The following is a 24,033-nucleotide window of genomic DNA, read 5'->3' as shown; positions in this document are numbered from 1 at the left end:
TTTATCTTGCCCAGTGACAGTTCCATGTAAGTGTTTCCCAACAATACTTTGTGTTGTTACACAACTAAATTACCTCAGGCCATCCAATTCGATCACGAAGCCCCTTGGGATTTGGCTTTGGTGGAAATGATTCACCCTACACAAATTCAAAACATCACTGAAAAGCAATGCACATTCCACGTCGAAATCAGGAACGAACAATTGCAACAGATGATTAAAATCAAGTTTTCCGGTATCATAAATCCGGCTAACAAAAATGCATCATTAAGCTTCTACACGTTGAAAATTCCGCCAGGCTATTATTTTAGTGGTCAACATTTGGTGGACACCATTGCTGATAGCTCGAGGAAGCGTTTGGCAAAGCATTGCTAAATGCCAAGAAAAAAGTGTTAAGATTGAGTGCCATAAAGTGGCTCGCCGCCTAATGATGAAATTTAAGGATACCGAAACGTTAGGTACTACTTTTAATCGTGCATTGTTTGAAATTTTGGGTGGACATTCACAGATGGTAACAGAGAATTTGAGCCCAGAGATCAACAGCAACATCGATTTTTACAAGGCTTTTGGATCCCCGGTAGAACTGAACCAAGGACAGAATTTGATCTTTGTGTACTTCCATGTGGTGGAGTACAACGTGGTGGGAAACACCTCTGTACCGTTTCTGCGTGTCATTCCTTTCAAAGTGGATTCATCCACGGTCACTGACGAGGATGGTGGAAATACCTATTACGTTCACCACGAATTTGTACAGCCTTACTATTTCCCTGTCAGCAAGTTGTAATTTAACACTGTCAACATTGCTATAAAAGGAGATCTTGGACAAAATATTCCATTCTCCCAAGGGAAAGTCACAGTGAAACTCCAATTTCGAAAACGAATCTCTAACGACTCGTAAGTCATGTATCCAGTGTACCGAGGCGTCGCTCGACAGCGAGGACATGGTTTAGGAGATATGTTGAAATCAGCCTTTCGTTCAGTAGCCCCCGTTTTGAAACCGATGTTGACACGAGGATTGCAAACTTTGAAAGATGCCGTATTGACGCACGGCAAAGATTTTCTCCAAAATATCATCATCGACAAACAAAACCCTAAAGAAGCTTACTTGAGAGCATGCAAAAATGTCTTTCTACAAACAGGCAAAGACATTTTGGGTCTACGAGAAACGTCTATAGATGCCCTGAACGCTGTCGAGTCAAGCATTCCTGCTTCGCTGACGCCACAGCAAGGACAAGGCAGAACGAGACGTCGAAGCAAGCACCCTTTCGGAAGCCTTCACACTCATAAAGCTAGAAAGACTAAGAAAAGAAGAATCGTCCTAGACTTAGACGTTTTTGATTATTCAATCATAGAGACAAAAATGATGCACTGAGGGTCTTATGCCTGTTCCAAGTCGGAAGTGGATCTGTTTGCCACCCACTATGATGTCAATGCTTGAATCCCAACTGGTGGAATTTCATCCCGTTTATTCTATCATGGACTGACCCCGTCGAATTTGAAATCAAAGGACTGCCTGCATCGATCTGAATAGCAATTACTTGTACTTGAAAGTGAAAGTTGTAGATCAGGACAATTCGGAACTTGATGGTGATGAGGTACTAGCTCCCGTCAACAATTTCATGCATTCCATCTTCTGCTCATTTGATTTGTACTTGAATAACAAACTGGTCAGCAACAGCATGGATACTTATTCTTATCGAGCGTACCTGGAAAATCTCTTGACCTACGAGAAGACAGGGAAGTTTTCCCAGAGACGGAAGATTGGGGTGCTGAGGCCACTCAAGCTGCCTCCACGCTCTCAGCAGCTACATTCGATTGGGATAATGACTAGAGCCGACGTTGTGTCTGTGGCGCAAGACCGAGGAGGTGCTACCATTAACCCGTTGCACCTGGAGTTCAAAAACAAACATCCCTTTTCAGGGTTACCACAATACTCTAGAAAAGAGACTATTCAAATTGCCAATTTGATTGAGTGAGGAGTAGTGTGATTATAAAGACTATTTCCTTTACTAATGATATTGAGTCTGTATGTGTGTGTGTTTGTATGAGTTCACGTACGTTTGTGTAGATAGTAGAGTGTGTGTTTGTATAAGTGAGCATACGCTTGTGTGGATAGTAGATTTTTGGGGTTTGTAAGCGTTCGCGTACGTTTGTGTGGATAGTAGAGTGTGTGGTTTTTTCTTTCCCTTCTGTGTGGATGGTATAACTGGGTTTGGTTTTTTTCTCCTTTCCGTGCGCGGATAAGATATATTGGGATTTGTGAATAGTATATTCTGGGTTGTGTTTTTTCTTAGTAGATAATATGTGAAGTGAGTGTAAGGGATGTTTTCCTTCGCGTCCATACTTTGCATATATAAAGTCAAAGCGTTCGTCGTTCGCGTCGTTCTACACAGAATAAACAAAGATGACAGTAGAGCTGTTTAACCAGTTAAAGGACAGTTGGTACTAAATGGTGGATGCCGCCTATGTGGTGGAAAGGCTAGAGAAGGAATGGAGGTATCCATTTACCAAGGACTTTGTGACAAGTTAAGCGACCGGTCTGAAACTAGCTAGGGATCTGGTTCAGGGCATGATCGAAGAGGAAGTCAAAAAGTTACGAGGTTTCAATCAACTTTCGTATGTGAGAGTGGGTAGCATGAAGGAGGCCCTTGATAATATAATGAAAGTCAGGCGTTTTTGGAAGACATACTGCATCGGACAGAGTGGTCTTTTGTGAAGTGGGAGATTGAACAGCTTAAGAAATCAGAAGAACTAATGAGAAAAGTGATGGAAGAAGAAGTGAAGAAGATAAAAGAAAGGTGGTGTGAGGAAAGAAAGGAAAGAGAAAACAGAAAGAACAAAGATGAGTTTGAGAGACTAAATGAAAACTGGATGAAGGTGCAGGAAACATTTAGATTCATGGGCCATCCTGACTGGATGCCAGAGAAATAGAAAAAGAAGAAGAAAGGAATGATTGAAAAATATGAGTAGTTGGTGGAAGAAATTGAGAAGAAAAAAAAACCCAAAGGCCCTTTTCAGAGCCACTCATATGCCTCGAAAAGATTTGTTTTCTTGCCTAATTTTTTTTTAGTTGTAGTTTGTCTGTTGTATAATGTCTGTATTATATCTGTCTCTGTCCCGCCATTCCCGTTCCCACACGCGATTTATTTTTTTTTTTCTTCCGCTGGTTGCTCCGATTGAGGTCAGCTCCTTGCTACATTGTTGCTCATCGTCAGTACCGTGACGTCACCCTACCTGTTCCATTCCTATTGCCCCTTTATTAATGGTAAGTCCCATTATCGCTATACAGGCCTACGACCATTTTGACTGGATTTTCCCTTGTCACTATACAGACCCACGACCTTTTTGACTGGATTTTCCCTTGCCCCTATAAATATTGTCCCTGTACAGGCCCAGGGGGTTCTGTAATGCATTTTCCCATTGTCCCCAAAGTGTCGATCTTGTATTTCCCATGTTAAAGTCCCATTGTATTTCCCATGTTAAAGTCCCATTGTCCCTAATCGTGCCCACGACCTTTTTGACTGGCTTCTCCAGTGTCCCTAAACAGCCCCCTATTACTGCTATCGCATAAACAAATACGATAAACTGGATACATTTTGATGCAGTCTTTAATAGTTGCCTCTTGCATGTCACATGGTAATGTGTTTCCTTCTCGTTTGTATTTTGTTTATTTTCAATTTTAAAAAGTATTGGGGTTTTTCTGCGTCGAAAGTGTCACCGAAATGACTCTTAAACAGAGCTGTATCGTTATTATTGGAAAATGCGGAAATATTAAAATTCCAGGATCAATACGGGTACATGATTTTGTTGTAATAATTATTTATTCTATGTGTGTTTTTATTGTTATTTGCTTTAATCTAGTCGCTACAGGTTTGGACAAATTTTCCAACAAATTTCGACATAACTCGTCGACTTTCGAATAAGGTAGGCAAGCTTGTCGTTCGGCATTAGGTAGTAACGGCTGAATGTCGATCGGCCATCTGTCCATTTGGCAACTTGCCATAGCCACAGTGAGGTCAACCACACGTTGTTCTTGAAGTTTTAATGCTAAATAGTGGTATTACTATAAAGTGTTCAGTGATATGGTAGAAATAAAAGTTATTTGATATATTGATGTTTTCGTTTTTAATCTGTATGCTAAGGTGTTTGTAATTACATCTGATTTGTGCAAAATACGATATTTATCTGGAGAAATACGTCTACATAGACAATAAGCCCATAAGTTGTAGGAATCTCATCTACATCTGCATTTGCGTCGTGCAAAACTGCGGTCAGACTTAACTTTGTCTATTATATTTCGTTGGCACTTGGTGGGGGTGGGGGAAGAAAAGTAAATACTAGAAAATAAATCTAGGATCAAACTTACGTAATTTCTATTAGATTCTTTTTATATATAAAAAATTGGAGAATAAAATGGAAAAGAAAAGATGTAAGAGAAAAGATTAAAAGTGTATGTTCAGCTTTGCAGTCTACGCCGGTAACGCAAGTGGCCCTCGAGTTTCGACCCAGCTGACGTAGTACTCTACATCAGTAGACCCTACCGGTAATTTGACCTAAATTTGTTAACTGTGATCTGTCGCCCTACCAGTCGGATTAAAATATCTGCTATTTAGAAGAGATAAAAACCCACTACAAGCTGTACATCATTAATGTTCAGACATAATTTAGTTTCTGAAAAAACCTTTAGGTATCTGTTAAAAGGCAGATTGAACAAAAGCACATTTCGTGAGACAAATATCTATGAAATATCTTGAAGTCATGAGATAGAGTATGTATACGCTAATGACATCCACACATTTTAATGTCGTCGGCACATTTTAATGAAGTCCACACATTTTAATGTCGTCCACACATTAACGAAATCCACACATTACATAAACAAGGTAACTGTATCTCAAATCTTTGTCGAGGATGTAGCCCTAAGTCTCATATAGCAGTGACTTATAGCTTTTTTATAGCATGCATTAAACACTTTTACTTTGATCAGCATTGTGATCAATCAAAGTAGTAGCAAGTATTTATATTTTCGTCACTAATTTTTTATGTGTTGGCCTGATAAACTGGGCTCATTTTAATGCGCCCAGTATAATCAAGCTGGTGGTGGTAAAACGTCTTTTATACATTTGTTCGAACAGAAATGTAATGATGCTCGTTGTCAGTTCTTGACTGGTTTTAAATGAATTAGATAGGGTAGGAACTGACAAAATAATTAATCATAAATTTGGGAAAGAACCGTATCTATATATTCTTAAAATCCGTTGTATGTTAATCTATTATGTAAATTATAAGTTAATTGTTTGAATTTCAGATTAAACTCACGAATATACGATCATTCACCGTTTCATGACAGAATATGCACCTTTTGCAATTTTTATCCTGAGACTGCGTTTTATTTTTGGTATCTGCAGGACGTTGAAATTAAACGTGTGTCTACACCAATCTTAAGAAGCTGTCGTTACTGTTTTACAAAATATATAAGAATACATTAAATTCAATATATACCTTTCGACTGTACGCATTCAAGTAAAGAACGTAGCACTAAGATTCCCACACACACGCGTGCGCACACACATCTCTCTCTCTCTCTCTCTCTCTCTCTCTCTCTATATATATATATATATATATATATATATATATATATATATATAGTTCACATCTGTGTTTTAGTGTGATTTGAGTAAGTGGAATTGCTACGACTCTATGGTCTTAAACTAAGTAACAAAAAAAGAGCGAAAACCAACAAGTTTTGTAAAATTCAGCAAATACATTTTTTCCTATGAATTCAAAATGAAAATTTAAAAATAACTTACACTGTTGTGAATTAGGTCCCAAATAGTCCTCAAAGTTTTATCACAACAACAAATGTATAAAGTTTCAATTGAATTCCATGCAGTGGTAAGAAACTGGATAGACCAATGTAGAATTTATAAGAGAAAAAGAACAATTATGTGATAGGTGGCACTCAGCCAAGAAGGTTACCTTAAAGAACTCATATTAGCCGAATAGTTTAAGAACTGCGTCCATAATGACGTCAAGACTTACATTGATGTTCAAAAGCTCGAAACTTGAAAAAGTGCTTCTCGTTCAGCTGACGAGTATTCCTTGATTAGCAGAGTTTCTTTTGTCAACAAGTCTTCCTCTCGGCGGCTTCTTGGTAAAAACTATATCAGTCTCAGTTACAAATCTCAAGCATGTTTCTGATAAGCCAAATCAGAAATCCTTATCTCTTCCTTTGTGGACCTTTTGGTACTGACTAAAACTAAGCAGCAGAATAGTGACAGAGCTATTCCAAATGCTCTTATTTCTAAAAGGCGAAGGTCGCGGCCATTTATTGAAAAGCAATACATTTGTTGGGTCAAACAAATAAAAGTCTGATTTTATTATGGAGAATTAGGAACCATTCAAGTATGCTGGTTCTTTTTCGCTTATTGGTGATTTTACAAAGTCTGTACCTATTAAAAGTTTAATGGACAGCGTAACTTCTCAGAGTTTTAATTATCAGACACTTTGCCTTTCTCTAAAAAGTCTTCTTCTAATGAAAGCGTTCTTATTCAGGGATCAGAATGCGGCTTTGTTAATGCTCCCATCTAATGTGTAAATTTGTCATCAGACTTAATCTGAGGACCCGTTACAATCGGAACAGTGTCTACACCCAATGAGGGTATTCGTTTATTAACAGGAAATGACCTAGCTGGAGATAGAGTTGTGGTTAATCCACTTGAAACTAAAAAAATCTTGTTGGGATCAGAAAGTCGATCTTATTGAAAACGAAATCCCTGATTTATGCCCAGCTTGTGCAATTACTAGAGCTATGGCAAAGTGCTCTTGATACTGATGTTGATCAGGAAATTATTTATTTAGGCGACACAGCTATTGGTCAGGCTTTTCATGAGGTCACGTTTGCTTCTAGTACGGATCTATCAAGAGATGTTGATCACAGTGATCCTCTTTTTACTACTCATACACTTTATGCTTATCAGGGTAACAAATGACAACCACTCATTGTCGAACAAGATCTTGAGATACCTGTTTGTTTCAGAGGATAATTAGCCAAACTGAAACAACAGAAGTACGTATTTGTTATTTTTTTTAAAACGTTGGTCCTTATGAGAAAATGGAGACCAGCTGATGTACCGCTTGTGACAAGTGGTCAGTGAGCTATCAACTTGTTCCTAAGTCATGCAGACAGGAAATTCTTAGTCTAGCCCATGACACTCCTTTGGCTTTCCATTTACGGTTTATAAGACTCATAACAACATCTTGAATAATTTTTGGAAGAAAATTAATAGTGATGCTTGTACATACTGCAGATCTAGTCATACTTCTCAAATGGTAGGAAAACCCGACCAGAAGATACATATCTTTAACTTGTTCGTGCATTTGCCAAACCGTTTAGAAGAATATTAGTAGACTATGTCGGTCCCTTAAATATGACCAGGTCAGGCAACCAATAACTGTGTTCTTCTTGAATTACAGTGGTATTCCAAATATATTCCAGTACTGAATGTTTTGATGTTCCTATAGTCTCGAATGTGCTAATGTCCTAAATGCCTGGAATGTGGCGATGTGTTAAACATACTTTGATGTATCACTATAATATAATCCTAAATTTCCTTGTCTGAATTTCACTGTAATTCCAACATAATGTGTTAGTCCAGGAATATAATTAAGCACTTTGTAATTTCAGTGAATAATAACTTGACTAATTAAACAAATCCACCCAAATTAAAAACTGAACACAACAAATAGACTGATTCCACTTCGGATGTTAAAGCAAGAATGAATAATCCTAATTGTAAACAACTTTACATGCCGCTCCACTTACCACAGGTTGGTCGTAATTACCATTTTCTGGAAATAATCTATCAACTTAATGGGAAATTTACTTTCTGGAACTTTCTAATGTCGGAACCAAGACTGTATCTTTAACTCAAGCTGAAATAAACAAGTTTACATTTAATAATGATCTAAATATTTAATCTATACTCAAAGAGTAATATTAGCTATGTATTATGTTGTTTACAAACTAAATGTCACTGGTCAGGTACACAGTTAACTTGATGTTGGAGAATGGTCACGACCAAACAGCATATAATTATGTAGAAAAGCTAACAAACAATACAAATTAAATATGTACAGAATAAGTTACTAGAATGTTGAATATATGTTCTACTTTATTCAAAATGTTTGTCTGTCTCACACTACTCATACTACATATTCGTATATACGCTTCTCTTCTCTCCCTCTTGCTGGCTCTATTTCTCTCTTACCTCTTCCATTTAGGTTTCGTCTACCCTGTGGTCACTCACTGGGTGTGGTCGGGGGAGGGATGGCTGAACCGTGGACAGACGTACACCCTGTCACCTGACGAGGGAGGTGAATTCACCGCCGGCTACGTCGTATGTACTCATCAGATAATTGCATTTTATCCAATTTCTCCTAAGATTCTGCATAATAAACGGGTCATTTAATACGATATGCACCAATCAAATCTATTCTGATCAACGAGCCCTAATGATTACACAGTACAAAGATTACAGTGTTCCGAACAGTCTATGTCAAACTGAGACAGGAGATCAGCTTACGAGAGAATTCTTTATTATTCATTATCACAAACGTATAGCACGAAACACAGCAGTCTGGAGATCAAATTAAATAGCAATCACATTAGAAAGCACTAGAATCAGTTATCAGGGTTGTCCTAAAGACAACTTTATTTATTGATTCAAATAAGGCAGACAGTTTTATGCGTTTTTCAATTAATACTAGTAAGAGATGCATGTATCCTTGATAAGTTGGACATTTGGTACTATTAGATACGAGGGGCATTTAATGAGTTCTGAATATTAGTACGTTGTACAACACAGTTCTTTATTAGTGAACAGTAAGTCCCCCCACCCCCATGGGCATCTGCACACTTTTGACATTCTGAACATACGATTATTAAATGCAATTTTGTATTCACCTTCTGGCTATATCATTTTGTATTCACCTTCTGGCTATATCATTTTGTATTCACCTTCTGGCTATATCATTTTGTATTCACCTTCTGGCTATATAGTTCATACACTAAAAAACCGCACTTGCAGCGGCATGGCGGCCTTTCAGATCATCTGTCTCCTAGCGAATATTTGACAACGGGATTGAGCGAAAAATCACTAAATGTTAAATCAGGGCTGTATGGAGGAGGTGACAATCACTTAAGAGTTAAATCAGGGCTGTACGGAGGACGTGGCAATCACTTAGAGTTAAATCAGGGCTGTACGGAGGACGTGTCAGTCACTTAGAGTTAAATCAGGGGTGTATGGAGCAGGTGGCAGAATTTGGCTCTATGTTCCGCCATGAAGTCTGTCACGATGGACATAAGCAGAATTAGACACAGGTACGTGGACGACTTGGCCTTTTGCATCGAAACAAAATGTTCTAAACAATCCGACTACGTCGCGCGATTTCTACTATCTGCTCGTTTTTTCCATTTCAGGCTTTTTTAAAAATTTTCTCCTGAGCTCAGTTCAAAAAAGTAAATTCGTGTTTTATCACCGGTGGCAATTTTAATCAAACATCCCTGGTCACTATTTTCATATTTGGATAGTAGCAGCTTGAAGATTACACATCGATTATGTCTTTCAGCAGCCGCCAACAGATGCGGAACCCATCTTGAACAACTCTTTCTGAGCTTCATATGATTCAGATAATTTTTCAGTATATTACAAAAAGCTGCCGAATTAATGCCTGTGATTATGATAATATTATTCATCAAATGACTCCTTCAGAGCAGCAACTCCCCACTCACCAGCAGTTTTCCAGAACGTGAGTTGTATTCAGTGGGTTCACGATCATCATCAAAACGATGAAACTACCTACAATTGTAGGATATGACAGCGAATTACACCCGTAAACGTTATCCAAGTCGTCCTTGATATCAATCTGAGATGACCCTTGCAGCGCCCGGATATTGCAATTTGCTATTAGCAAAGTAGCAAATTGTTTAGGTCAATGGCATTTACCTGTTTCACACGCATATATATGTAAATGCACGGCGTGCTGCACGTGCAGCTGCAGCTTATTTTATAGAACATTATTTTCTTATCGATTTCCATTAAATGTATTGTCATGTTCAAAGAATAGAAAAAATAAGAAGAAAAAATATTCAGAACTTTACAAATATCCCTCAAAAAGAACTCTGCCATACGAATGCATGCGCAGTTTGATTTCCCATATGTCAAGAGAAATAAACAAATCAATCAATCAATCAATCAATTTCGGAAGGTAAGACCGTCTCTCATTGTACCACACAGTCTTGCTATGTGCGGTCTTTTCGCAGTCTTAAAAATGACAAGGATTTAGAGCTTAAATTACTTCTTAATGTTAATTATTCTTTAGATAATCTCTCTTCCCCTCCCCCTTTCTCTCTGTCTCTCTCTCTCTCTCTCAGCGCCCGCTGACGTTTGAAGTTGTTTCAACCATGTTCCTAATGTACCATAGAAAAAGACGAAAACAGCTTTTCATTAGTCCTCATGATTACATGCACATTCCATTTTACAAAAAAATATTGCATCCACTTTGCATGATAGTTTAAAGCAATAAGCTAACTTTTTGTTTTCGCTCCGTCTCCCCGTTTAGGACTTCGCCGGAAGTGGTGTTGTACACATGGTGGGCGGTATCTCAGCCTTTATAGCTGCTGCTGCGTTGGGACCCAGGATTGGCAAGTTCGACAAGGAGACAGGAAGACCCGTGGATATCAAGGGGCATTCCATTCCCGTGCGTACCAAATCCGTCTTTTTCTCACGTGCAGTTTCGTTCATTAATCGCATGCATCAAATTAAGTACCCACAATTATAAGCCAAATAAGGAAACACGCGTGTGCGAGCAGTGACAAAATAATATTAGCAAACTTGTTTGACATCAAGAAAACCGTGAAGTTAGTAGCTGAGTTAAAAAAAAAGAATTTCTTAAATTTTGTTTTCTTCACAAATGTGGTTCTGCGTTGCATTTGTGTCATCAATCACACTCAATCACTATCTACTATCAGCAACATCATTTTTGGATGACTGTAATCACTTATATCCATAAAGTCAATAGATTTTCCATTAAGTGAAGCATAAGAGGCCCTTTAATCTTGGGAAAATGTCAGATATGAAATCGTTTGTCGCTCGCAGACACTTTAAAGCAATGGCATTGGATTAAGTATCTCGGTCTAGCGAGCAGAAGTAAAATTGTGATTGGAGGCGCAACATTTATATAATGTCTGCACATATGAATTCCTAAATCATAAACATTTGGCGTAGTTGAATTGCTTTATACGGGGTTGTCTAGACTCGAAAAAAAAAAGAACCCTTCTGATAGAAATATGGCAGACATTTTCAATACTAATTAAGTTAAAAGTATTTTTATATGCTCATTTTTTTCTCCGTTAACTTTGCATTGTCAGAATTGTGCAGTATGTTACCATACTGCACAACTCACGACACGTGTCTAAAAATAGTATCGTGTATTAGGAACTACTTTGTTAACCAACCAACAATGTTCGCTCTTTAAGCAGATGCTTTAGCTTTTGGCTTATTAGATTTGTTTTTGAATAAACTAAACAAACTGTTTCGTCCATTTTAAAGTAGAGATGATAAAGTTAACGATGTGGACGAGTCACTGAGTCACAAATGAAACTTTGAAACAAGCAATGTCCACAACAAACGTGAGAGACACAATGTCGAAAATACCATTCTGATCATTTCAACATTTATTTAGGGGAAATGTTGGTAACTGTTCACAAATAGAATCGTTCAGACTATGACCAGTGATCTCTAGGGTCTATGACAATAGCATGGAAAAGCATATTGATGCCAAACGCTATGGCATATCAATCAGATACATACCATTTTACAAGTCAGTCAAAATCCTAAATTCGAAAATGGAACTGAAGGTGTTGGTAGAAAACTAAGGGAATAAAGAGCCAATAAGCCAAGACGGCGAGGAAGTCGTATTTTCGCAATCTGTCACACAGTAGCTGCTTTGCAAATTTCCCCGTTTAAGTTTTGGGATACAATGTTTTGGATGTAGGCTAGCAATAGAAGCCATACAGATAATGTACTTAGCTTTGGTCCTTCTAACAGACAGCATGCAAGTAACAGGGCATAAACATAGTCTTCTTTAGCTGGTAATAAGAGTGTCAATAAATATACTTACATTTTTGCATCTTGAATTTCTTTGAAATTTCTTTCTTAGTTAGTTCTGAAAATCCGAATGACATGGCCCATATCATGGTTTCCAAAACTTGATACACAATCCAAAATTGTACTGTAATTTCGACTACATTTAAAACAAAAATCACATTCTCCTTACTGCACTCAAAACGAAATAAATATGATATTCCATTTCGTTTTTTTTTTGTTTGTTGATAATGTGACTTAAAAAATGAATTAATATGCTTTGCACATTATGATTCCAAACAATCAATGACAGAACATAAAGAGATGTGCCGTTGATTCAATGTCAGTCCACTGCTCATATCATATGTACATGTACGATATTGACTCAGTTATTTAAAACATCATGTCCTTCACAAGCAGAAAAGCAAACTCCACCCATTCCAGACCGACTAGAAAAGTTGTTTCAGCGTGCATTCATTCACAATATGACCCTCAATTCCTATTTTAAGTAGTCCAAAAACAAATTGTTTTGCGGTGCTATGTGTGCATTAATATTGTTACTGTTTTTATTGATGAATCTACAGTTGTGTATTTATTTTGGAAAACAGCATAAATTCAACTACTTTGTTTCTTGCAGCGTATTATTTTTATTATTAAGCCTGAGGTGGAAAACAAAATGAGTATATATTAAAATGGTTACTCCATTTCTACGTCAAAATATGAACTCGTTTCTTCGGACTAATACTTCACTCCCATGTGCAGCACTCCCAAGTACAATAACCTATAAGTACGTTGTGTTTGGTAAAATTCCTTAATTCTGTCCAAATTACACTGATGACTCCTAATATTATCGTTCTAGCTGGCAGCTCTTGGAGGATTTATTCTTCTCTTTGGCTTCTTCGCCTTCAACGGGTCATCTCAAGGTCATATCTCTCAGCCGGGAGACGGCGTTATGGTTGCCATTGCTATAAAGAATACGGCACTGTCGGCTACTGGAGGGGCGTTCACTGCGCTTATAATGAACAAGACTTATTTTGGAGACAAAAAGTGGAGTTTCCTCACCACTCTCAATGGATGCCTTACTGGAATGGTGAGATCACCAAAACAAAAACAATATTGCTCTTACTAAAGTCTACTCTCAGTCGAATGTACTACAGGTCTGAAACAGCGTGATACGCCCACAAAGTGCGTCCATTAATTCATATTAACCACGACACTGTTAAGTACAAATAATTACGAGGTGTTTGACCTCTTCGGAAACCTGTAGATTTTCACACAGTCATTCCTAAAACCGTCAGCACCTCATATCGGTGATCCCATATTAGATGATTCAATTTCAAAACCATATTTAGGTTAATTACAAGCCAAGTTTGTAAACTGACTTTTGTTGGTTTAGAAAAAAGGTTGATAACATACGTTTCACAAGAGCTGTGATCGGTAGAGGCAGGTGGGTTATGGTTATTCACCTGTATTAATCAAGCTGTACAAGTTCTAACGTCTGTTGATCTAGTGGCAAAGGCAACTCTAAGGGCTAATTCACCTTGTTCAACAGCAAATTGACATTGACGCTGATTAAAATCCCTCTTCTTTTGAACCAGGGTATTAAATCCATCAGACCGTTCGCTTTTATGTAGTAATGCCTGTCAGGACAAAACACCTGTGTGTACATCGGTTACTGATCTGAAAATTAAATTGCTGACGTCTGCGTGAAAGGCAGCATCATTTAAAGGTAAGAATAACAGCAGCTTCGTCCCAGGCATTCGTAAGTTGCTGGTGATATAGTGTTCGCTGTCTAGATGGTTTGCCTTAGGGTAATGCTGTCTTTCAAGCATGTATCAGAATTTAAATTTCTGACGCTCCACTGCAAGTAATGTCAGAAAAAAAGGCGAGATCAACTTGTTGGTCTAGACCCAGAGTAAAACTGATACGGCGGCTCCTGAACCGTCATCATCCTCTCCTCGCATGGCATCAACCAGATAAGCAGGATCTTGTCGTGTGAACCTTCAGGAAAGACCAGCGTTCTCATCTTTATACTGGAATTCCTAATTCACACAGAGCCCCTACTCGCCGTATGGAGTACCCATATGGCATACGCGATGACTGAAAAAGTGAGGTTCAGCCTTTGCCCTGAGCATAATATAATAGACAACGATGACGCAATCTTTGTTTTCTTCGATTCAGATGAGTTCGATGTGCAAGAACCCACCCCCTACAACCTACGTCATCGGAAGTGATGCAGTCCGGGAATTTTAAGACGCCATGATTGATTTTCGCTTCCATTGAAGATACGTTGTACATTAAGTTCTGTATTAATCAAACCATCAGGTAAATGATGGTGTATACCAAAAACAACATTATCGGCTAATCAGTTATTTTTGTTTGGGTATTGCATGATGTGTACTTTCTTCAAACACCTCAACCTATCATCGGTAGAGGTTTTAGAACTTAACAGCAGCGCATGAGACGATTCCTTAACAGCGACAATACTCAGAGAACCTGCTGACTTTGGTGTACTGGGTATGTTGTATGAAAACTCCAAATACGCATACATTAAATAAATTACCTCAAATAGACAGTCCAGTCAAATATAGCGGCTCACATTTCCCGCAGTGCATCACTTCTCGCGACGTAGATGTTGGCCCTGACTCAACTGATGTCTCCTGCAAGATTCACTACCTCTTCTCAAATGATGAAGAGGAGGAGATATGTTCCTATGTTAACAGGTGTATTAATGGACCGTGTCTTGTTGACAATTCTCCATTTTATGCCGCATTCACATAAAAAAAGCAGGCGGGGCTTTTTGGCACGCAAAAGAGTAAGTTACGCAATAGCAACGGTTAAGTAATAGATAATTAAAATTAGTTTACCCTCTCCATAGAAACCCTGCCAAAAAACAACAACAACAACAACAAAACAAAAACAAAAAAATACATTTCATACTGGGCCTAGATAACAATTGCTCCCTCACATGTGGGCTTTAGGTCTTCACGTATATCTCGTGTGAACAAGTTAAATAACAGTACTTGTTTTTGATGTTTTCCCATAATTTAATAAAAGTGGTTCCTTTCTAGACTCGTCGGCTTCATAAGAGCCATAAGCCATGGTCCCTCCAGAGGAAAACAGCAAAGAATTCTGTAAAGTTGAGTCCTTGTGACTTCAAAGATTTTTTTTTTAAAAAGGGACTATGGGGGAGACTGTGACGAGAAACTTGTGTCAGGGTGTTCTTTTCTGCTACAGGGAATTATTTTTATTGGTTCTCTGTCAGCTAAATACATCGTGAAAAAACTAGTTTTCCAGTAATGCGCATCTTGTAATGACACGTATTCATTAAAAAAAAAAAAATGTTTAAAAAGATGCATTATAATTTTGTATATGGTAGTGTATTAAATACCGTAGAAACCTTTATATGTATGTATGTATGTATGTATGTATGTATGTATGTGTGTGTCTGTCTGTCTGCATGCATGCCAGGGTTCCCACGCTACCGGGAAATCGGGAAAAAGTCGGGAGAAATTATAATTTTTTCCCGACCGTGAAAAGTCCTTGAATTTTGCAATATTGACGAAAGTCGGGAAAAAGCCGGGAATTTTTCTCCACAACGTGACGCCCGAAACAATTACATAATTGAGTCTTAACTGATCGTCAGTTTAATTTATCGATTTCTAACCGGAATATTAGGAGGTTGCAGTATCATTTGGGTGCTTGCCATAAATATATGTGTTGAGACAATACAAACGCTCAGTGGATTAGATTCATCTAGTAGACTTTTTGTTTCACAGACAGTTCGATATACGTATTTTTTTATATGGAAGGTATGAAAACCAGTCTAGCATCACAAGAAGCCAACATGGTGGCGTTCAAGGATAGCCCCTTAGCGGATAGGCTAGCAGATTTAAACGTTGTTAAATCGAGTTATACCTGCATGAAATCATATGAAAATTATTTATTTTCTCAGAAATTGGGAGTGTATTCAAATCGTTATGTCTTTAATCTGCTGAAAGACGATGAAACTAATGCGTTGATGAAATTTGAGCTGGTACTATAGTCTGACTGTACATCCCCGTTTATGTGTACCCTCATATCGATTTCAGTAATGGAAATCTTTAATGTAATAAAAAGTAAAATGAACTTAGTCATTTCATTCATTGATTTATAATTTCTAACCTGACTGTGAGTTGACTGGCCCTAACACCGTCGTCTTCGGCGCGTTTCATGCTTAACGGAAGTTTTCAATATAATAGACGGACATGCTCGAGATCCATTTCCATTTTCTAGACAAGTCCGTTTTCAGCAAAGGGGTGTATGCATGACTATATAGATATGTCGTCTGCTTCCGATATTTCCCATGTCGAATCAAGCAAAGGAAAAAAAATGACAACAACAAATTTGCCTTTCACGTGGATTTAACAAGCGGTTTAATTTCTATGTTCAAGTATGCAAAGGGATATAATTCCAAACTCTCAACGTTCTGGTAATTTACGGAATTATCCGGCAGTTACCGAATATGATGAAGTACGTAATGATGTCGGACGGAAATAAACTAGCGCATACTGTACGCCATGTGGCGCCGTGTTGGTAAGGAAAGTGTGTTAAGCATGAAATGTGCAGGTGATGCTAGTATTAGTGTCATTCTGGTCACAGGTTAGAAATTATAAATCAATGATTCAATTGACTTAGTTCTGTGCACTTTTTATCACATTAAACGTTTTCGTTATTGAAATCGGTTGGGGGGGGGGTACAAACAAACGGAGATGTATAGTGAGACAATAGCGACTTCGATAGCATGTCGCACGAGCACACAGAATCTCACAACCGTCATTTTCAAATATTGTAGAAATGTTTAAAAACATGAAAACCGTAAACTGGTTGTAATAAAAATACAAAAACGAAAGAGCACAAAATTCTCTATATTTATTCCGAGACCAACTTGGAGTTTTGTTGTATCATGTGATTACTACGTTGACATCTGCTCTCTCATGTAGGGGAACATACGAAGCAGGTAACCAGACTACTCTGCTTCCCGGATCAGACTGGCCATGTTTCTTGTAGTTGTTCTCGAAATAAATATGTTGAGAATTATATGTTCTTTATGGTTTTTACAAAAGGTATCAGACTTTCATTTAATATAATTGAAATTTTGTACAGCAACATTAGAAAGGAGTTTGTTGTTTACATCACATGCCTATTGGTCTTCCGATGTAGTTGTTTGAGATTTGTGAAGCAATGTGACAATTGACGCAAATGGCGAGTACTGGGTCAGGTTTCATCTATGCTGAGTTTCGTCTAGTCTATCAGCGAATTAAAGACATAACGATTATAATACTTGCCATTTCTGAGAAAATAAATAATTTTCCTATCGATTTCATGCAGGTATAAGTCGATATAACCTAGTTTATATTTGCTAGGCCCGCTGGTAAGCTATCTTACGGTGGCGCCAGATAACAAATTTGATATGTAATTGCTCTGAACCCACACTCCATCCAAAATGTCCAGATGTGAAAAATAGGGTTGGAATATTCGGCGGACACCCGGATTAGAAAAATTTCGAATCTCTGAGCTGAACTTTGGTGCGAAACTATTACACAGTGACATGTAGCTTGAAGCATTGGTTTCAGATCTTAAATGGAACGCAGGAGAAATGGGGATGTGTCGTCCCTTTTATTATATATTAAGAAACAATAAAAGCATATGTATCAGTACATATTTGGTGACTGGTTTATTAAACTACGAGAAGACAAGTTGATTTTACAGAAAATTCAGTCCTTGTTTATACAACAATATATAATTTTGAAGGTCTTTTGTCAAAATTTAAATCAACCCTTTTGTAAATGTCTTTAAATGATGGAATTTTTAACCAAATCGTCTTAAGGAGTTTAGGTTGGTTGAAAAATCTTGTTTGAGATTTTATTAGAACGCAGAAATTCAGGGTTTAACTTTTTTCTTAACAAGATTAGATTCTAATACTTTGCATTTATTGTTTTTTTTTCATACTGTGATAGGAAATGTTTACTTTGTATAACATGCACACATATTGTTCTAGAATTCTTTGGAATTAAAGGTTTGAAAAGAAACAAAATAATGTATGCTCATTTGTTGTGTCCATGTAGCAACTTAATGCAGGTCAGCAAAGTAAAGTTAGAATTTGTATTCTGTACATTGAAATGGCTTTAAATGCCAATTTATGGGAATATAGTCAAATTTGTTTCGTGTGAATCGTTTTGTGGTTTTGTACATGATCATCGTTTCTGACATATGTTTTGGAAAGTCTTGACAGAGAAACATCTTCAGATTTGGAAAATGCATGTTTTATAATCCAAAATGTTCTTTAATTCCATTCATATGTTAACCTTGCAAAAATTAATTTCATCCTGGAAAAATCCTGGAAAAGACCTGGAAATTTATATTTAGAAAAGCGTGGGAACCATGGCATGCATTCATGTATGTATGTATGTATGTATGTATGTATGTATGTATGTATGTATGTATGTATGTATGTCAAGAATTACGAAAATACCGTGCATTCGAACGCCGAAGCGTGATTGAGGTTTGTGTTCTAAATATAGTATACAACTTATATAGTTTACTTGTGTCAGGTTTTCCCTTAGCTAAATACACCGTGGAAGACGAGTTATCCACGTAATGCGCATCTTGTAATATATATATATATATATATATATATATATATATATATATATATATATATATATATATATATATATATATATATATATATATATAATACAACTGATCGAAATTTTAAATATCATAATATTGTTTAAAGATTTATTTTAATCATTGATCAGATTATTATAAACTTTACGGGATATTTTTAAACTAATGTTTCGATGGGATATCAGAATATTATTGGCCTTAAAGATTTAAAACGGATGAATAACAGCAGCAGATATCAAGTAGAACATGAAGTATTATTTTATATCAGATAGAACATGGATAAGTATTATGCTATATCAGATAGAACATGGATAAGTATTATGTTGTATCAGATAGAACATGGATAAGTATCCTGCTATATCAAGTAGAACATAGATAAGTATTATGTTGTATCAGATAGAACATGGATAAGTATCCTGCTATATCAAGTAGAACATAGATAAGTATTATGTTGTATCAGATAGAACATGGATAAGTATCCTGTTATATCAAGTAGAACATGGATAAGTATTATGTTGTATCAGATAGAACATGGATAAGTATTATGTTATATCAGATAGAACATGGATAAGTATCATGTTATATCAGATAGAACATGGATAAGTATCATGTTATATCAGATAGAACATGGATAAGTATTATGTTGTATCAGATAGAACATGGATAAGTATCCTGTTATATCAAGTAGAACATGGATAAGTATTATGTTATATCAGATAGAACATGGATAAGTATTATGTTGTATCAGATAGAACATGGATAAGTATCATGCTATATCAAGTAGAACATGGATAAGTATTATGTTGTATCAGATAGAACATGGATAAGTATTATGTTATATCAGATAGAACATGGATAAGTATCATGTTATATCAGATAGAACATGGATAAGTATCATGTTATATCAGATAGAACATGGATAAGTATTATGTTGTATCAGATAGAACATGGATAAGTATCCTGTTATATCAAGTAGAACATGGATAAGTATTATGTTGTATCAGATAGAACATGGATAAGTATCCTGCTATATCAAGTAGAACATAGATAAGTATTATGTTGTATCAGATAGAACATGGATAAGTATCATGTTATATCAAGTAGAACATAGATAAGTATTATGTTGTATCAGATAGAACATGGATAAGTATCCTGCTATATCAAGTAGAACATAGATAAGTATCATGTTATATCAGATAGAACATGGATAAGTATCCTGCTATATCAAGTAGAACATAGATAAGTATTATGTTGTATCAGATAGAACATGGATAAGTATCATGTTATATCAAGTAGAACATAGATAAGTATTATGTTGTATCAGATAGAACATGGATAAGTATCCTGCTATATCAAGTAGAACATAGATAAGTATTATGTTGTATCAGATAGAACATGGATAAGTATCCTGCTATATCAAGTAGAACATAGATAAGTATTATGTTGTATCAGATAGAACATGGATAAGTATCATGTTATATCAAGTAGAACATGGTTATATCAAGTAGAACATGGATAAGTATTATGTTGTATCAGATAGAACATGGATAAGTATCATGTTATATCAAGTAGAACATGGATAAGTATTATGTTGTATCAGATAGAACATGGATAAGTATCATGCTATATCAGATAGAACATGGATAAGTATTATGTTATATCAGATACAACATGGATACGTATCATATTATATCAAGTAGAACATGGATAAGTATCATGCTATATCAAGTAGAACATGGATGCATATCATGCTATATCAAGTAGAACATGGATAAGTATCATGTTATGCTTTATTAAGTAGAGCATGGAAAACTATTATGATAGAACATATGGGGCACATTTAATGGGGTCCGAGTCCCCACGTATTACAATTCTAAGAGTTATTGTCGAGAAATTTCACTTGGTGATATAATGCATTTATTTTCTCATTATAACGTATATGATATATTATATTAAAACACACGCCTAAATGGATACGTATCATGTTATATCAAGTAGAACATGGATAAGTGTCATGTTATATCAAGTAGAACATGCATAAGTACCATGTTATATCAAGTAGAACATGGATAAGTATCATGCTATATCAAGTAGAACATGGATACGTATCATGCTATATCAAGTAGAACATGGATAATTATCATGTTATGTCAAGTAGAACATGGATAAGTATAATGTTATATCAGATAGACATGGATAAGTTTTATGTTATGTCAAGTAGAACATGGATACGTATCATGCTATATCAAGTAGAACATGAATAAGTACCATGTTATATCAGATAGAACATGGATAAGTATCATGTTATATCAAGTAGAACATGGATACGTATTATGTTATATCAAGTAGCACATGGATAAGTATTATGTTATATCAGATAGACATGGATAAGTATTATGTTATATCAAGTAGAACATGGATACGTATCATGCTATATCAAGTAGAACATGAATAAGTACCATGTTATATCAGATAGAACATGGATAAGTATCATGTTATATCAAGTAGAACATGGATACGTATTATGTTATATCAGGTAGAATATGGATAAGTATCATGCTTTGTCAAGTAGCACATGGATAAGTATCATGTTACATCAAGTAGAACATGGATACGTATCATGCTATATCAAGTAGAACATGGATAAGTATAATGTTATATCAAGTAGAACATGGGCAAGTATCATGTTATATCAAGAAGAACATAGATAAGTATCATGTTATATCAAGTAGAACATGGATAAGTATCATGCTATATCAAGTAGCACATGGATAAATATTATGTTATATCAAGTAGCACATGGATAAGTATTATGTTATATCAGATAGACATGGATAAGTATTATGTTACATCAAGTAGAACATGGATACGTATCATGCTATATCAAGTAGAACATGGATAAGTATAATGTTATATCAAGTAGAACATAGACAAGTATCATGTTATATCAAGTAGCACATGGATAGGTATTATGTTATATCAGATAGACATGGATAAGTATCATGTTATATCAAGTAGAACATGGATACGTATCATGCTATATCAAGTAGAACATGGGCAAGTATCATGTTATATCAAGTAGAACATGGATAAGTATCATGCTATATCAAGTAGAACATGGACAAGTATCATGCTATATCAAGTAGAACATGGGCAAGTATCATGTTATATCAAGTAGAACATGGACAAGTATCATGCTATATCAAGTAGAACATGGACAAGTATCATGTTATATCAAGTAGAACATGGATAAGTATCATGCTATATCAAGTAGAACATGGACAAGTATCATGCTATATCAAGTAGAACATGGACAAGTATCATGTTATATCAAGTAGAACATGGATAAGTATTATGTTATATCAAGTAGAACATGGATAAGTATCATGCTATATCAAGTAGAACATGGATAAGTATCATGTTATGCTTTATTAAGTAGAACATGGAAAACTATTATGATAGAAGATATGGGGCACATTTAATGGGGTCTGAGTCCCCACGTATTACAATTCTAAGAGTTATTGTCGAGAATTTTCACTTGGTGATATAATGCATTTATTTTCTCATTATAACTTATATGATATATTATATTAAAACACACGCCTAAATCGCGCTTCGGCGTTCAAATGCACATTGATTTCGTAATTCTTTGGAATCCACCGCACCGGTAGCCTAGTGGTTAGAGCATCTGCCTCGCATGCGGGAGGTCGCGCGTTTCGAAACCCCGGCCGCGTCATACCAAAAACTTTTTTTTAAAAAATGGTACTAGCATTTGCCTTGCTTGGTGCTCAGCATTAAGAGATTACTGCTAGGACTGGTCGACCTGGTGTGAGGATAATGTGACTATGTGGGGGCATGATGAAACATATCTGCGCCAAGATACCCCAATGCTAGACACAAAAGTAGGTCTGAATATGGTTTTCATTGCTTTTCAAATTACATCCAGTGAACTTTTTCTCGACTTAACAGAAAAGGCCAAGGATGTTCCGATTGACTGCACGGTATGGGGTAAAAGAAGACAAAATTACAATCAGAACTTTGTTGTCCTTTTCAGTCGCAACTAATGTGTTGAATTCCACTAAAGAAATCGTCAAACCCCATCACATTTGTATGTATTCCAAAGACTCGTCAAGCCCCATCACATTTGTATGTATTCCTACGACTCCATTTGAGGTTACTTGTCTTCTTGATGGAAATGGCAGAGCGATGTTTCGATTGCCAACTTGTGTGCGGGTCAAACTTTTTAACACAATTATTGGTAGACGATGAAAATATTAATTTATAGTAACGATGAATATTGAGTTTCCATGTATGGAATACTTGTAAACAGTTTGAACAAAACTTCCATAATCGACATTTGAATATTGTATGGTATTTAATATCATGAAATATCTGTATTCATTCCATTAACTGGATATGTTATTAATGGCAAAATATGCGGTGACACATTAGACTACGTTTTACTTAAAATCATAAGTAAATCGAACATCGTAGATCCTGATCAGCTGGCTAATCAAATGGCGACATTCCTGGGTCGATGCAGATTGCAGTTATATATCAGTTTTACGGTAATTTCAGATACACAGAAATCTTTTACAACATCGACACCATATTTTGATCTTTATGAAAGTATCCTCTTTATTTCACTATTGTTTCCAAATACAGGTATCAATTTGCGGGGGCTGTAATCAGTACTATTCGTACTCCGCCTTCGCAGTGGGAGTCATCGGAGGGGTGTCCTACATGATAATTACGTGGCTGACTATAAAGATAAAAGTAGACGATCCTTTGGATGCTACAGCAGGTAAATCATGTACTTCTGGATCATCATGATGATGATCTTTTTCTTGTCGATACATCCTCTTTATAAGTGATATATATATATATATATATATATATATATATATATATATATATATATATATATATATATATATATATATATATATATATATATATATATATATATATTTATATATATATATATGCCAAGAAAGTTTGAGTTGTTGGTTCAGATGTGTTGGCCAGGACATATTTTTCGCTCTCGCTCCTGCACTTGATCTTGTGTTTTGTATTCAAAAAATCGCAGTAAACTTTGGTTTTGTAAAGATATTTTCTTTCGATTGATAAAAAAAATAATCAAGGTCAGACTCGAAAAGCTTTTTATGTTGGGTTGCCTGTCTTGATTTTGCTAGGATTCATAAAGAAAAATTAATGA

General features: G+C 36.1%; 1 protein-coding gene across 4 annotated transcripts in view; it reads left to right on the top strand.

The window, feature by feature from the left end:
• The window catches only part of LOC149785793 (putative ammonium transporter 1), a 94,017-nt gene that overhangs the window by 53,826 nt on the left and 16,158 nt on the right, over nucleotides 1–24,033 (top strand). For 3 of the 4 annotated variants that reach the window (XM_089979724.1, XM_089979723.1, XM_089979725.1), the window contains 4 exons: nucleotides 8,281–8,396; nucleotides 10,621–10,758; nucleotides 13,003–13,233; nucleotides 23,481–23,619. In XM_089979724.1, coding sequence (XP_089835850.1) covers nucleotides 8,281–8,396; nucleotides 10,621–10,758; nucleotides 13,003–13,233; nucleotides 23,481–23,619 — 624 coding nt within the window. The remainder of the gene's footprint in view (nucleotides 1–8,280; nucleotides 8,397–10,620; nucleotides 10,759–13,002; nucleotides 13,234–23,480; nucleotides 23,620–24,033) is intronic. The other variant, XM_089979726.1, reaches the window with a different exon arrangement.

The sequence above is a fragment of the Sinohyriopsis cumingii genome, chromosome 13, assembly GCF_028554795.1.
Source record: "Sinohyriopsis cumingii isolate HCF-2022 chromosome 13, ASM2855479v2, whole genome shotgun sequence".
Taxonomy (NCBI): Eukaryota; Metazoa; Mollusca; class Bivalvia; order Unionida; family Unionidae; genus Sinohyriopsis; species Sinohyriopsis cumingii.
The sequence above is the reverse complement of the archived record's forward strand: the minus strand, read 5'-3'. Positions and strand labels throughout refer to the sequence as shown.